The sequence below is a fragment of the Petaurus breviceps genome, unplaced genomic scaffold (genome assembly GCF_028583685.1).
Source record: "Petaurus breviceps papuanus isolate PSGF00001 unplaced genomic scaffold, PetGlider_PUasm1.0 126, whole genome shotgun sequence".
Lineage (NCBI taxonomy): Eukaryota > Metazoa > Chordata > Mammalia > Diprotodontia > Petauridae > Petaurus > Petaurus breviceps.
The window spans coordinates 65,793,617-65,809,601 of NW_027185655.1; the positions used below are offsets into that span (position 1 = coordinate 65,793,617).

General features: G+C 40.8%; 1 protein-coding gene across 1 annotated transcript in view; it reads left to right on the top strand.

Annotated features, from left to right (window-relative positions):
• The first annotated feature begins 2,242 nt into the window (after positions 1–2,242).
• GPM6A (glycoprotein M6A) overlaps positions 2,243–15,985 on the top strand; it is a 523,488-nt gene continuing 509,745 nt past the window's right edge. The window contains exon 1 of the mRNA XM_069096708.1: positions 2,243–2,424. Coding sequence (XP_068952809.1) covers positions 2,421–2,424 — 4 coding nt within the window. The 5' untranslated portion in view covers positions 2,243–2,420. The remainder of the gene's footprint in view (positions 2,425–15,985) is intronic.

Below are 15,985 nucleotides of genomic sequence, written 5' to 3' on the forward strand. Positions count from 1 at the left end.
GGGAGGTGATGGTGCCTTGGATTTACAGAGAGGCCCAAGCAGAGAGAGGTCAGAAGAACTTTTGGCAGCAGCCTTGCAGAGGCAGAGAGAGAGAGGATTGCTGAGGGTCAGTTAGAGCTGCCCAGGACTTTTGAGAGCTGCCACCCAGAGCTGTCGAGATCTGAGGACACATGGCTGTGATGCCGGTATTTTGTCTGTCTGTTTTGATGTTGTTCTGCCAGATTCATCTGCTGGTAAAGGACAGTGCTGTTGTTGCAGAGATTCTGGAACCTTGTTGTTGATTCAGGAGTGCTGAAGAAGGATTTTCTTGTTGCATGTTTACAGAAATCCTGGAAGAGGGTCTTGCTGATGTTTTCTGGGGTTCTGAGACTCTTCTGCAGGCAGAGAGTGAATTGATGAGGACACTGGCAATGTATATTGTGGCTTTGTTAAGCTTTGTTTCCCTAGGAACAGAGATTGCTGAGAACTTGCCTCTGGTCAAGATGAAGAAAAGACCTCTTCTTGGGTATTAAATGTTGTGATGATATGTTAACCTTGCTGTAGCTCAGGGGTAGATGGCCTTTGTGCTCTCCACTGCCCCTTTTAAGAAGGTGTTTGGTGTTAACTGATGATAATTGTAATTCAGTTGTGATCTAGGGGTGGGAAACTTTTGGCTTTTTTTGAGCTCTGTGACTGACCAAATGAATGTACTTTGTTTATGATTGGAAACTAATCTCCATTTGAGAAGAGAGATTTCGTGATTGACTAAATGAATGTACTTTCCAGGGGTGGAGTAGTACCTTGAAATTATTGAATCACACTTGGTGAATGTTTTCTTTTGATTTTCTCTGTTCTGTGAATGCTTTGCCTTAATATGTCACTGAATAAAATGGAGTTACTATGCTGGTATTCCGAACCTTGGAAGTTGCCTCTGCTTGGCATTACACTGGTCTAGGCTATTCCCTTCACAAAAGAAGACACAGAAATACACTGCTTAGTACATGTAGTACATTTCATGAATAACATGTAGGAGAAGCAGATCTGGAAAGCAGATGTCTTCATTCCTAATGTCCACTGGGAACTTTCTTCTTCTATACTACAAGTACTGGACTTGTCTTTTTTTCCCTCAATTATTTTTAATTCCTTTCAAAACTTTAGCTTCATAACCATGTACAGGTAGTGCAACACCTTCAACAACATATTTAGAATGGATGACTGTTGGCAATTTTCATCCAAAATAATAAGATGCCAGTTGAGAGGACTATTCCCATGAGCCCTTGGTATGATTTATTAAGGAAACCAGATGTAATTCTCTCAGAGATTAGGGAATGTTGGAAAGAGAACTGTTCACTTGAAGCCAGACCCACCCATTTTCCCTTGCTTCAAGTCTAAACCTTTAGAGAGACCTCCAAAAATTGGGTTACTCTAACAATCACAAATTCAGAGCACTCCAGGTCAAGCCATCATCAGGACTTTTTTTTTTACTAATTGCAGTTTATAATGAATAAAAATATTTGTAAGGTACATAAAATGTGGAATGATTGTTCCAGAGAAAGTTCATTGTCACCCATTCACCGAAAGGCTGGATGACCACTTAACCTGTATGGGATTATAGATCTAGAATTGGAAGTGTTCTCAGATGGAATGGAGTCCAGTCCCCTCATTTTACAGAGGAGAAGATTGAGGTCCAATGATTTGTTTAGGGTCAACTGGATAGCAGAGACTGGAAACCAGGTCCTCTGATTCGAGTCAGTTCTTTATGCCACAGTGGGAATTCTTTTGTCGTTATGGGTTGGACTGCATATTCTCAGAAATCCCTTTCAATTCTAAAATTCTTCGGGGGGAAAATAAATGGGGGTGGGGAGAAAGGATGGGGAGGGGGCAAGGTTTCAAACTGAAGCATCAATGTTCCCAAATGGGTACAATATTCCCAAATGTCACAGCTCTGAAACCAGAGTACTCATACTGACTGATTCCTTTTATCTTTTCCTGACATCTCATCCACAACTGTGTGGAAACTTTGGTACTTGGTCACAGTGATTTTCTGGTGTATGAAGGAATGTGTGTGAGGATAAGCAGATATGAGTGTAGCGGGTCTGGACTTAGAAGAACTGGCACAGGAGAGAAGTTGGGGGAGGGGTCGAAGGGGGGAGTGCACAGGGGAGGAGAGGAATTAAGGGGCGGGAGGGGGGGCTCCTTTAGTGAGGCAAGGCAGGTGAAAAAGAGGAGGGGTTTTATATGCCCGCCTTTAGTTCACTGACGCCAGAGGGAAATCTCCACTGGGAGGGGAGAGGGGTGTGAGGGTCAGTAGCAAACCCGAGAGCTTGTGTTCCTGGGGAGGGGAGAGCAGCTGGCCGCTCCAAAAACTTCAGTCTGCCACTGCAGCCTGACATTCACATGCTTCAGAGCCCAAGGAAGGAAGGGCAGAAAGATTCCGAGCGATGGGTGAGTGGGGGCTTCCGGGGCTCATTGTCCCCGGAGAACAGCGGCGTTAGTGGAATCGCTGGCATTGGGAATTGGGCGAGCATGGGGCCGGGGGAGAGAAAGCAGATTCTCCTTCTTGGCCGAGGCCAGCTTGGCCGCCGCCCACTCGTTGCTTCCCTCTAGGTCCTTCCCTGCGACGGTGGGAAACACGGGTACGGGGTGGAGAGGCAGGGTTGGGGTGGTCTGGAGGCGCCAACGCCCCTCTCCTTCCTAAAGACTCTCGGCCTCGCTCACAAGAGGCGAGAGCAGTCAGATAATAAAGCGGTCCCCGCTGGATGGAGCAAGGCACAGAGGGCTCAGGGGTGTGTGGAGCGGAGGGTGGGAAGATACACCTGGAGGAACGGCTCGCTGCTGGTGACTAGGTAGCGGCCAGCAGGCGAGATCCAGCAGATCCCCCAGATCAGAAAGAGAACTGGGATCCAGTTTCCCCCTTTACCTGGCGGGAAAGGAGTTTCATAGCTCAGCTAATGTAGAGGAGGATCCTGATGGAAACTCCATCAAACTTATAGTTTATGGGAAGTCAACTTGTATGTTTGAAGGTGTTGTGGGGGTGGGGAGGAGGGCATTTCTGGCCCCAGTTCAACAGGAGCGCCATGGATCCCAAGGTTTGCAGTAGGAGCCAGAGGGAAGCGAGGGTCAATTTCCCCAAACTTTGGAAATTTCAGATGGTGGGAGAAGGGGCTGTGTGCCCCATGTCTTACTTGGGTGACTGCTGGGGATGTAGCCCTATCACAGTTTGAGCGCCAGATTCATTGCCAGGACGGACAGGTACAAAAGAGAAGGACAAAATAGCTATTGAACCTGAAGGGGAGGTAGTATCCAGGAGAAAGTGTGTGTGTTGGGTGTGGGGTGGGGCGGGAAAAGGAGGGAATTGCATAGGAATAGGTATTTGGCTTAATCCGTCCAGAATTTCCGGAGTTTACAATAGCCAGGTTTTGTGTCCAAGAGATGAGACTTGAATCCAGGTTTTCTGGTTCCTAGTCCAACACCATTAGCACTACACCACATCTAAGAAACAAACCGTCCCTTAAACACTGCAGACTTGTTGGAGGCTTTTCCTTTGCTACAGTGGGACACACATCTTGCAGATTTTGGCAGGATCCACTCTTGTTAGTCATCAGAGTCGAAAAAAAAAGGTCTCTGAAAAGTAAACCAAAAATATTTGTTAATTGAGTATAGCGTATAGGAATGGTGAATACTGCTGGAACTGGGGCTATGTAGGTTCATCAGAATAAACACAACAGAGTGTCCTCATTTAACTTGTACCACTAAAAGTACCACACAAATCCATCACAGGATTGAGGATCTGGGCAGTATGCAGGAATTTTGTATTAATGGGGCCCCAGAAATAGTTATGGAACACACCAGAGTCATTGGTTGATAGAGCTGTCAATCAGCACAAAGCAGCATGTAGTTTACTTTATTATTATTTCAAGGTGAGCTGACCTGTTGATGATTACCAGTGAAATGGAAGTCAGGAATATTGGGGGACACTGGGAAAGCTCTTTTTTATCTAAGCTTTCTACTGACTTCACTCAAGAAGGTCCCAAGTAGCAGTGGAAAGATGCTCAATGCTGCTCCCAAATTGTTTGGAATGGCTTCTTTCCAAGTAACTGAAAGCAGGTGGTGGAGACTTCTAAATCCTCTTACTGGGGTTGCAATCCTGAAATACCAATGGATGAGGATAAATGTTAGGCAGTTAGGTGGCATCGTGTACAGAGCTGGAAGTCATGAAGACCTGAGTCTGAATCTTGCTTCAGACCCTAGACAAGCCACTTAATCCCCCTCTCTTAGCTTCAGTTTCCTCATTTGTAAAAAGGAGATGATAATAGTACCAACCTCACAGGGTCACTGTGAGGATCAAATGAGAGAAGATATATAAAGCACTTTGAAAAGCTTAAAATGATAGTGTCATTATTGTTATTTTTTGTTTATCTTTAGGCAATTTATTGAACATTGTTTAGCTACTTCTGTAGTTTTTCTGGCATTTTCAGTTGTGTCCAACTCTTTGTGACCCCATTTGGGGTTTTCTTGGAAAAAATACTGCAGGGGTTTGCCATTTCCTTCTCCAACTAATTTTCTAGATGAAGAAACGGAGGCAAACAGGGTTAAGTGACTTGCCCAGGGTCACACAGCTAGTGTCTAAGGTTGGGTTTGAACCCAGGAATTTGAGTCTTCCTGACTGTAGGACCAGCAATCTATCTTCTGTGCCACCCAGCTACTATACTTCTATAGACCTTAGGACAAATGGCCATTGATCCTATTACACTGAGGTATTGGAGTAAGAGAAATTAAATTAACAACTGAGGCCAACATGACCATTCATCATATTTTCTTCCTTTTCTGGATATTTTAAGGTGTCTTCACTGTGTGTCCTGGTCTTTCATCCTTCTGTCTGTGACACAGAATTTTCCTTTCCCAATTGTAAAGCATTAGCAGTGAAGTTAGGACCAATGAAGGTTGCATCCCACCCACCTTCCACCCCAGACCTCAAAGGAGCTTAAAGGAGTGGGGACATGCTGGACAATAGTTAATATAAGAGTAAAGGGATGAAACATAGGTATAGCCATGGAGCAGAGGCAGCAGTATCAGAGTGGGTAGAGATAACGCAGGAATAATAACAATAATAATAATAATAACTACCATTTATATAATGCTTAATGATTTGCAAAGTATTTTATGTTAGTTCATCTGGTCATCTCAACTACTTTGTAAGCTAGATGCCAATATTAGTTTCATTTTACAGATGATGAAATAGGCTGGGATGTTAAGTGACTTGCCTGGTGCCACCCAGTTAGTTGTGAGAATAAGATGGGGTGTGAATTTGGATCAAGGCAACCCAATGAGGCCACTGATTGAATGGGCCTAGATTTATAACAGCTGGAATTAGGATCCAACAAGTGTGGTTTTCCCCCTTTTAAGTGCCACAATACCATAAAAACACTTTGTCACTTGGCTTCTCTTTCTTTCAAAAGACTTTTAAAAATCTTTCAAAGTCAGCAAAAAAGGGATAGTGCTTTGTTACCTTTAGAAGGATTTTCAACAAGAGAAAGGATAGTGCTACAAGCAAACAGGGAAAAGCTGAGTTGATTGCATTAAGAGAGAGCCATACAGGGAGCACAAAAACCTTTCATGGACAATCAATGTCAGTAATCAGGAAGCCATCTTAAACTGGCGGTGTTACAAGTGAAATTGATCTTTTAAAGGAAGTCAGCATTACTGAGGCCAACATGGCTGTCCAGTCATGTTAGCCTTGTCTCTGAAGCACAAACAGAGCGAATTCTTTCCCTCTGTTGACTGGTGGAAAAATGGGGGTGTTAGGGTTAATCGAATATTGTGATTAAAAGAGTAATCATGCATATTATACACAAGGCCTTCACAAAACTGTGAAATAGGTGAAGGGAGTCTTAGATGGAAGTAGGGGCATAGAGCCAAGGAAGAATACAAAAGCATGGCATGGAAACCTTGAGACCAGTGCCAGGAAGGCGAAACCCCAGAATGAGACGAGGTTTGTGAAACTTGCCAAATTCAACAAAAAGTGTTTTTTTAAGGTTTGTTTTTTTGGGGGGGAGAGAGAAGTGGGGTGTAGTAAGAAGACTAGGAGACAGGCCTGTTGATTGAGATGGATCAGGGTAATTTTAATGGAGAAATTGAATCTACTCAGCAGCTATTTTGCTGATCAGTCTCCATTAGCAAGGAGAGGAGGAGATGATAGTTCAGTGGAAAGATCAAGGACTGATTTGAGTCAGAAGACGGAGTTCAATTGCTGACCCTGCCACTTAATAATTGTGTGACACTGAGCAAAGTCCAATCTTTACCTCTTTGGGCCCCAGTTCCATAAGGGGTATGGTTAAATGATCCTCTCAACTCTAAATTTTCACCCTATGATCTCCAGACGGAGAAAGGTAATAGAAACACATGGTTAATAAAAAGAGTGCCAGGTAACTCTAAATTATAGTCTAAGTATCCTGGCCGTCACCGATTTCCAGGACACTGCTGCTACAGAACTCCTTTATATACCCTTGATATATACCACCTTCTGATAGATCATTGGACCATCAGTTTAGAGTTATAAGGGATTCAGCTCAATCCTCTCCACAGGTTTATCCTTATAAGTTAAAATACCTACCAGTCAAAAACAAATGAGATACACTGTGAAGTTTTGCTTTTTTTTTTTCAGTGATTGATAACTCCTCAAATGTTATTTGTACTTGATTACTTTCCATTAGGAATTCTGTTTGTTTAATAGCAGAGCAGGTGTAGATTAATCTAGTGTGTCCTTTAGCATAATACCCAATTTAAAACCAAACAAACCACCCCAAACCTTTTTTTTTAATAAGTTAACAATTTGCTGGTTTTAACTGATATGTTAGAGGCAATTCTTATTTACATTTGACCCCTTTTTTCTGTTGTACAAAGCTCTATTTTAGCCAATTGGGGGAAGGGGAAGGGTTTGAAAAGGAAAATGAAGCTAAATGAAATGAGTTTAACTCTAAGCACAGAATTAGCTTGGCACCAGCATCTTAGCTGAATTTTTTTAGGGCACTGTGAAGCATGTTAATTCTCTTCTTTTGTTTCAAGCAGTTTGATTTTGAGGTCAGCTTAGTTTTTAGACACTAAGGGGACATGGAAATAAGGCTCAACATGGTGAAATTGCAATACTGAAATTTCAAAAGGACTATCAAAGAAAAAGCAAGCCCCAAAGCATTTAATGCCAGACTTGAGTATATTTTACTAATAGAAATAATGCTAGAGAGAATTAGAAAATCAGACCCTTCAGAAGGTATCTCAAAATAAATGCTTCTGAGCTCCTCTCTATGTATTCTACTAAAAGAAGCCATCTTCCTCCTACCTTTATTCTGTTTAGTCTCAGATAAGCCAATGCTCATTTGTATTACCTGTCTTGTCCTTGAAAAATGTCACTTTGCTGGTTTTGCAAGATTTATTATGCTCTGGATAGCCTCTGCTTCCTTAAGGCTCTGTCATTTGGCCTTAAATACAATACATTACACCCGTGTGTTCCTTCCTTAACTTACAGCCCTCCCTGCACTTTAGCCTTTCCAGATGATCTCAGATGGGTAAATTTTCATTTGGTCTACTACTGGTGTTTATACAGGGCCTAAAACTAATGATGGTGCACTAGGTACATTTTGTGATCACTGTTTAGGATCACTTTAGGATGACTTAGTGGTACATGCTTATTGAGACTCAACACAAGCTTAAAAAAATAGTGTGTCTTTCAAGCTATTATCAAGGAAAACTGCCCTTCTGTCCTGGAAACAGAGGGCAAAATAGGCATTGAAAGAATCCACCATCACCTCAACAGAGAGATCCCAAAATAAAAATTCCAAAAAAGTGTGTGTGGGGGGGAAGCAGGGATGGAGGTCGCTCACCCTCAAGCAAAGACTGCCTGAGTATTTGTACAGATGTTGTTTTATGGGTAAATAGATGTTTTTTTCACAGATGTCATTTGGACTATGGGATTACTGAGGTTCATCTAACTTTGAAATTCTGTGATATGAAAATTTGCATAAAATGGAAAGCTAACAAAAGTTACAGATTTTTTTAGTTGGACTTAATTAAGCATTATTCAGATTATAGTAAATATAGATTTACTTTTTCTGGATGATGGGGGATGGAAAAAAAGTGATTCAATATTGGATATTTTTATGCTCTTCTAATAGAAGAATGTGAAACATTGATATAAAGACCCTATCCGAATAGATAAACTAGGGAAAATAAAAATTTTTGTCCCTCTGATTTAGATATCCATAGCCAAGTTAACAACTATTTATTAAGCACCTACTCTGTGCCAGGTGCCGTACAAAATGCTGGGACACAAAGAAAAGCAACAACAGTTTTTTCTTTCAAGGAAAGAGGGAAGATAAACAGCATATAGACAGGGTAAATTATAGACAATCCCAGAAACAAGGCGCTCTGCTCGAAGATCTTTTAGAATCCCCAAACTCGTATGGATGTGAATTTTCTAGTGCTGCTGTCCATATGGAACAGAAGATTCTCCTCTTACCTCCCTGTCACTGGGATCTGAACAGAAATTTGGAATCTTGAGATAACTCACCATCAACAATAATGGTGATAAAGTAACAGCTGATTTTTGTGATTGTTTTAACAATTGCCAAGTGCTTTGGTACAGCATTTCATTTGAACTTCACAACATTCCTGTGAAGCAGTTACTATTCTCCCCATTTTACAGAAGGGAAGACTGAGGAGGGGGAGAGACTAAGTGGCTTGCTCCAGATCACACAGCCAGTAAATGTCTACTCTAGCTCTAGATATATGATTCTGCTATTCTCCTTCTGAGGCAGGATTTGAACTTGACCCTTCCTGATTTAGTGGAGTCCAGGACTTCATCCATTCCATCTAATGATTAGTAATAATAATATTAATAGCTAACATTCATGTACCCAGTTTTATCACACAATAGGGCCTTGCCATAGAGGTCTTAAGTTAGTTTCTGAGCAAAGGTTCATTATTTTTATGTAACCAGTTTCCAGGACATTGAAAAATAAGTGACTTTTGCCATCAAATGATGTACTGCCTTGTCAATGAAGTAGAATGCATGGAGGGGATAGAATTTTACTGCCATGGTGATCATATTCTAGCTTAGTCAGTACAGGAAAGGACTGAAGGGAGCAGGGCCATAGGTGGGCCAAGTACTTGGTGGGGGTGTGAGACCAAGGGAAAGCAGACCAAGTGGGAAGTTGAGTGAAAGACCAATAGTAGAGGGTTGACTGAGAGCAAGGCCCAGTGGGAAGTAATATTTCTAAGAACATGGACTTTCTTTGTCTTTATATCTCTAGCATGTGGGATGGTGCCTGACCCATAATGCTTATTTAATATAAGCTCATTGAGAGCAGGGGCTATTCTTCTTTTGTTTTAAGTGCCCCTAATGCATAACACTTCCTTGCATATTGTAGATGGCTGAGAAGTGCTTGTTGATTGATTAATAAGTGTTTGTTGGATTATATTATAATGGATACATTGGGAGGAGGAAGTAAGAGTCAAGGAGAAAGGGTAGACAGATGGGCATGGAGAGAAGAAAGAGAGCAGAGATCTATGTCACCATTTTGCCAAGATCCAGGCCCCTTCTCTAGATTTCTTCCCCAACAAACAACATTCAGTGATACTTGATCTCAGTCTGTCTGATTCAGACCCACAGGTATCTGGCAACTTGTTTTAGGATTCCTTCCCATTATCCCTACTTTATCTTTCCCTTTTCAGCTAGATAATGTTTACTTCTGTACAGGCTGACTCACTTCTCAGCATTAGTTTTTGCCTTCCTTCCTTCCTTTTCATCTGAACACTCTTTTGGGAGAGGGCAGGACTTCCCTTTCCGTTGCTGGCTAACTTTTGGCAGGCATAGGGTACACTCTAATAGAACTGAGTCTGGAAGAACTGGGTAGTTAAAATTTGAAGATGAAACCCGGAATTGTCCTGGTGAGTCTATGTCTGAAAGCAAACACACATACACATACACACACACACACTTAATTGCATTAAATGGACACTTAGTTGACCAGTTTAGACATAATTAAGGCAGTGTTGTAATAGATAGTGACACTGACACATACTTCCTTCGTGGCCCTGGGTAAGTCATTTAACCTTTCAATGTCTCAGACAACTGTTTGTAAGTTTCAGAAGCATTGCAGATTGGCATTGGTGAAGGGAGATTCCTCATGAGGATTTTTCTATACCAGTGAAATAACAAGTCGGGGCCAAAAGACCCAGTGAAAAGGGAAGCATGAACAAACACCAGGTAAATATTCTATGTCGTGGAACTGAGAGACAGGATTTGAAGTATTTATTGCTGTTGAATTCAAGTAGGAAAATTAAGCCCTCAACATACTTTACATTCAATTAACTTAATTTCAGGGTATTAGACAATCAGGACTGATACTTCAAGCTAATTAAGGTTCCCTCCTATTATGTACATTATCACTAAGATAAGATACTACTAAGTACAGTGAAAAGATGGAAGAAAAATTTTGCACTAAGATGAATTTTTGTTAGATTAACAGAATTTCTATCTTCATGATCCTCTCTTTCGAGTTTCCTGACTTTCCCCAGGTAGCTTTTCCAGGTTAGGTAGGTAGAATGCACCACAGCTATTTCATTTACAAGACTCAGTCCTGTTATTTCAACTTTGCCCTTTGTCAATAGACAGCATGACTTCTGGTAAGCTCTCTGCCATTTAGCACATTCTTATCATCTCTGGGCTTGGGTAAAGATACTTGTTATCTGGTAGAACACAGTCCAAAATATTGGCTTATTTCCCCCGGTCTGGTGTTTTGGAGATTCTGGTTCTTGAAGAGAAAAAAAAACCCCAACAAATCAAATATTCAGAAGAGAAATATTGACAGAACATTGCTGGTACATATTATTTCTGGAGATAAGTATGCACAATTTCATAGCCACCTTAGTATAACCCCCTTGTTATTAGATAAGGGTAAAGCTTTTAACTTAGTATAAAATTAAAATAAGTAAGATAATGCTAATGTTGGTAGAGACTTGAATAGATTCAACATTTTGGATTATTTGAAATTACATAAGAAAATTGTTCATAACCATTGACCCAGCAATCCCACTACTAGATATATGCTTCAGACAGGTCAAGGACCAAAACAAACCTCCAATATGTGCAAAAACATCCATAGAAGCATTTCTTTTTTTGGTCATTTTAGGTAGGGCACTGAACTTAGAGTCAAAAAGTCTTGGGTTTAACTTCTGACTCTGTCTTTTTAACTGTGTGACCCTGGGAAAGTCCCTTATTCTCTCTGTGCCTCAGTTTCTTCATCTGTAAAATAAGAGAGATTAGACTCAGTGGCCTCTAAAGTCCCTTTCAGCTTTAAAACTAGAAGACTACTGTTATTTGGTTGGTGAACAACTGGACAAAGTGTGGAGTATTGTGCATTAAGAAATGGTGGGATAGAGATTGGATCTGTGATCTCATTAATAAATGAGTGAGAAGATTCAGTGCAGGTTTGCATATTCTTTGCAATTTATAGTCTCAGAGGTTTACTTAGGACACTGATTCTTTTGTCTGGGGTCATAAAGCCAGTACTGGTTAGTGGTGAGACTTGAACCCAAGTTTTGCAAGGCTTTAAGCAAGTCTTTCTATACATTAAGCCATATTGCTTCTCAAGATGAACAAGAAGAGGATGGATAAGAAATGATGAATAAAAGTAATTTAGAGAAACATGAGATTATCAGGAATAAAATAAGCACAACTGAGAGAATAATATTCACAGTGAGTAAAATGTAAATGAAAAGACCATGAAAAGCAAGCTGAACTCTGAACCCATAGTAGTTCAAGAGAACAGATAATGAAACATCCCCTCATCCCCTCATTAAAAGGAGGTTAGGAGTGTAGAGTGTTGTATGTTGGCGGATGAAGTCACTGGATGAACTATTTTTGCTTAGTTCTTTTTCTTTGCTAAAAGGAAGGGTATGATTCTGGAGTGCAGAATGACAAAACAATAATGTAAAAACAAAAGGAATCAATATGATTTGTTTAAAGAAAGAAAAAAAAACAAGTAAGAATAATGCCCAGTGGCCACTAAAGATGTATCTTTCAGTTAATCAGTCAAAAAGCACTTATTATGTACTAGGCACTGTGTTTAAGTCCTAGAGAAACAGAAGAAAGAAAAAAGGCACAATCTTTTCCCTCAAGGAATTCATACTATAAGGGGAGGGGGAAGCAAACAAACAAATTATAAATATAGGAAATGATTATCAGAGGACAAGAGCTAGAATGAAGGGTTTGGACAGGCTTCCTATAGAAGGCAGGATTGAAGTTGGATTCTGAAGGAGTTCATGAAAGCCAAGAGGTGGAGGTGGGGAGGGAGAGCATTCCAGGCAGCCAGAGAAAATACCTACATGGGGTAGAAATGGAGTATCTTGTTCTTGGAACAGCAAAGAGGCCATTGTTACTGGATAGTAAAGTGCTTGGTAGGGGGTATGGGGGGGCGGTGCAACAAGATGTAAGAAGACCATAAAAGTGAGGAGAAGGTGGGACCAAGGTATGAAGGGCTTTAAATGCCTAACAGAAGATTTTGATTTTGCTCCTGGAGTCTAACAGGGAACCACTGGAGTTTATTAAGTATGGGTTATGTATAGAACGAAATGTGATTTCTTATGTAGACTATTTGCTAAAGTACTAGAAGCCTTTAGGCCTCAGAAGTCAGGTGATCTTGGGGAAAACAAAACTCTGGAAATCCCCTTGTCACCCCACCTGCCAAATAAGGGAATGCTAACAGAACAACCAATCAATTTAAAAGATTACATGAGGAAGGGGAGGGTTGTGGTTTTCGCTTGGTTTTCTGCTTTGGCTTCTGTAAGGCGGCCTCCTCTCTCTGGACTTCCCAGTGATGGGACTGCCCGCTTCTGAGATTCAATAAAACTTCCTGCTTTCACCTTGAGATGTCTCCGAGTAGTCAAACTGGGGTAGGGTCTCTGTACCCCACACAGTTTTGTGTGTGACATGATCAGACCTGTGTTTTATAAGCTTATTTCTAGCCATGGTGAGAAGGGCTCCTCAAAGGCCTTTATCCACTCCCTGTGGCCATTTGTATGGTTAGCAATTGTCTTGTTTATGAGGAGACCAGAAGGTCTGTTACCAGGTCCAATCCAATTCAACAAACCTGTAAATATACTCACCTATGAAACATACTACCAAAGAAATTTTTATGGTCTGTGACAAATCAGTTCATCTTTTAAAAAGAAGTAAACTGTGTATTTGTTAATTACAAATGAAAAGACAAATTTAAACAAAGGAAGAAGATTCTATGTAAGGAGGAAAAAATATCCACCAAAGTGTTTGTCAGACTAAGTGCACAGATCATGGATAATTGGTTCCTTAGATCTAACTGAATTAGGGAGTGTTCAGAGTAGTGCTCATTAGTACCATGTATGAGTTTTATTCATTTACCCACAATTAACCTAATGGACCTCCCTTTAGATAATGTGACTAATGTGTCTCTATGCCCAAACTTAATTTAGCCTAGCCCTCCACTGTCTGTTATCTCCAGGTAGCCTTCTGCTATTTCATACCCTTAATTCCATTTTCTTGGTTCCTGCAGTCCAGCCTCTAGTCACCCTAGCTACTGGCCACTACCATCAAGACCATCTCTAAACCCCTCCTCTAGTCACCCCAGACTACTCGACCACCCCTAGATCCCTCCCAGTCTTTCTGTATATAAGATCCATCTTGCCTCCATGAAGGGGCTTAGATTCAATATGACTGAGATTCAATCTGGCCTGCTACAAATGCTCAGATTCCTGAAGAGTCTATCCGATATGAAGAATCTTTAATAAATTTTGTTTTAATTTGGCTGAAAGAAGACCTGTGGCAAATTCATTTGGGCAGGACTCAGCATGTCAATATTTTGGGCTCCTGAGCGCCCCTAAACCTCAACATTTTGGTTTTTCCCTGAAGGTGCTCAGATTGAATTTGTGCTAGATGGAATGTGAGGGTGGGAAATATCTGAAGGCTTCCTGGAAATAACAGACAATAGAACGCTAGGCAAGGTTAAGGGTAATGGAGATTCTGGCATAGAGATAATAAAAGGCTTATGGCCTCAGGTGAAGGCCAGATCATGTAGGAAGATTCCAGGAGAGTTCAAGGGGACTCCCAGAGCCTATACCCCATCATTTCCCCCTCAAACAAATGGGACCCAAATTCTTTTGGGGTAAGGGAAAAGGTCTTGGCATGGGCTGGTACCCTGTCATTACCTAAATTAATTTTTGCAGTATTTCATTGCTTAATTACTAAGTCTCAGTGAGAGAGGTATATGCTTGGATCTATTATGAATGTAGAGTAGGATAGTAGTAAAGGGTATTTATTTTCTCCATTTTACTCTCACTTCAACCCAAAAAGTATTTATTAAGCATCCACTATATTGCTTATATCTTGTTCAGCATTGTAGCAACACAGAATTGAGTATAAGACATGGTTCTTGCTCTCAAGGAGTTTACAATTCTATCCAATCGATATGAATTAAATTTGAAAATATTAAATGCCTGCTATGTGCTATGCTAGAACTTGGGAATATAAAGACAAAAAGGAAAGAGTCTTGCCTTCAGGAAGCTTATATTCTTCTAGGGGAAGTGTGGGGAAACAACACATATACAGAAAAGTAAATACAAAATGTATAAAGATTAAATGCAAAGTCATTATAGGGTAGCAGGCAGCTAGGAGGTGCACTGTATATAGTACCTGGTATGGAGTCAGGAAGAACTGAGTTCAAATTTAGCCTCAGATATGTACTGTGTTACCCTGGGCAAGTCACTGACCCCCCATTTGACTCAGTTTCCTCACCTGTAAAATGAATTTGGAGAAATGGCAAACCACTGTAGTATCTCTGCAAAGAAAACCCCAAACGGGATCAGAAAGAATTGACAAGCCTGAAAAATTAACAGTTATTGGATAGCAAGCAGTTATGTGGGGCAGTAAATAGAGGGCCAGGCCTGGACTCAGGGAGACTCATTTTCCTGAGTTTAAATCCAGTTTCAGACACTTACTAGTTCTGTGAGCCTGGGCAAGTCATTTAACCCTATTTTCCTGAGCCTTTCATCTATAAAATGAGCTGGAGAAGGAAACGGCGAATACTCCAGTATCTTTGCCAAAGAAAACTCCAAATAGGGTCACAAAGAGTAGGATACCACTGAAAATAGTCTGGAAATTTAAAAGAAATTCTGGGAAGGGAATGAAGTATTAAACTGAATATAATTAAGGACTAAAAATATGTATATAGACAAGATAGAAATTAAATATTCTAAAGTGCCAAAGTGTGTGTATAGATAGTAGTTGCCATGAGTGTTTAGGAATGTGAAAGTTGAATGTTTATCAGAGAAAGTGTTTCGGAGGAGGTTAAGTAGATAGGAAGTAAATCTTAAACTGCACTTAAAAGACTGATTGGATTTGGAAAGGGAAAAAGAAAGGGGGACAACAAGCAGAAAGGTAAAGGAGCAGGTGTGTATTGAGGTCAGTGAGAGGCTGGACCAGATAGCAATCCATAAATAGGAGCAGATTTGTGGAAGAATGGAGATGAGTGGAGCAAAGTCGTAGAAGGCCTTCAGTGTCAGGCTGAGGGCTTTGGATGGGATCAAACACAGACAGAAGTAAGTTACTATAAATTTTTGAGCAGGTAAGTGATGATGATGAAAGATATTTTAGCTCGATTAGTGTGACAACAGTCCTAAGCAGGGTGACTGGGAGATGTTGGATGCAAGTAGAGAAATGAGTATTTTATTAAAATAGTCTAGAAATAGGGCAACGATGGGGTGCATTAAATACAATGGCAATGAAATGCAAAGGAAAAGATAAATATGAGGGACAAACAGACTTTACCACCTTTTTACTGTAGTGACCTTTTCACTCTGGGACTTTTCTCAGAATCTGGGTCTTCTTATTTAAGAACATCCCTGTACTATTCATGAGGTATGGGCTCTGGGAGCCCCCTTGAGCTCTCCTTGAGCCCTTAAGGTGCAGGCTCTGAGAACC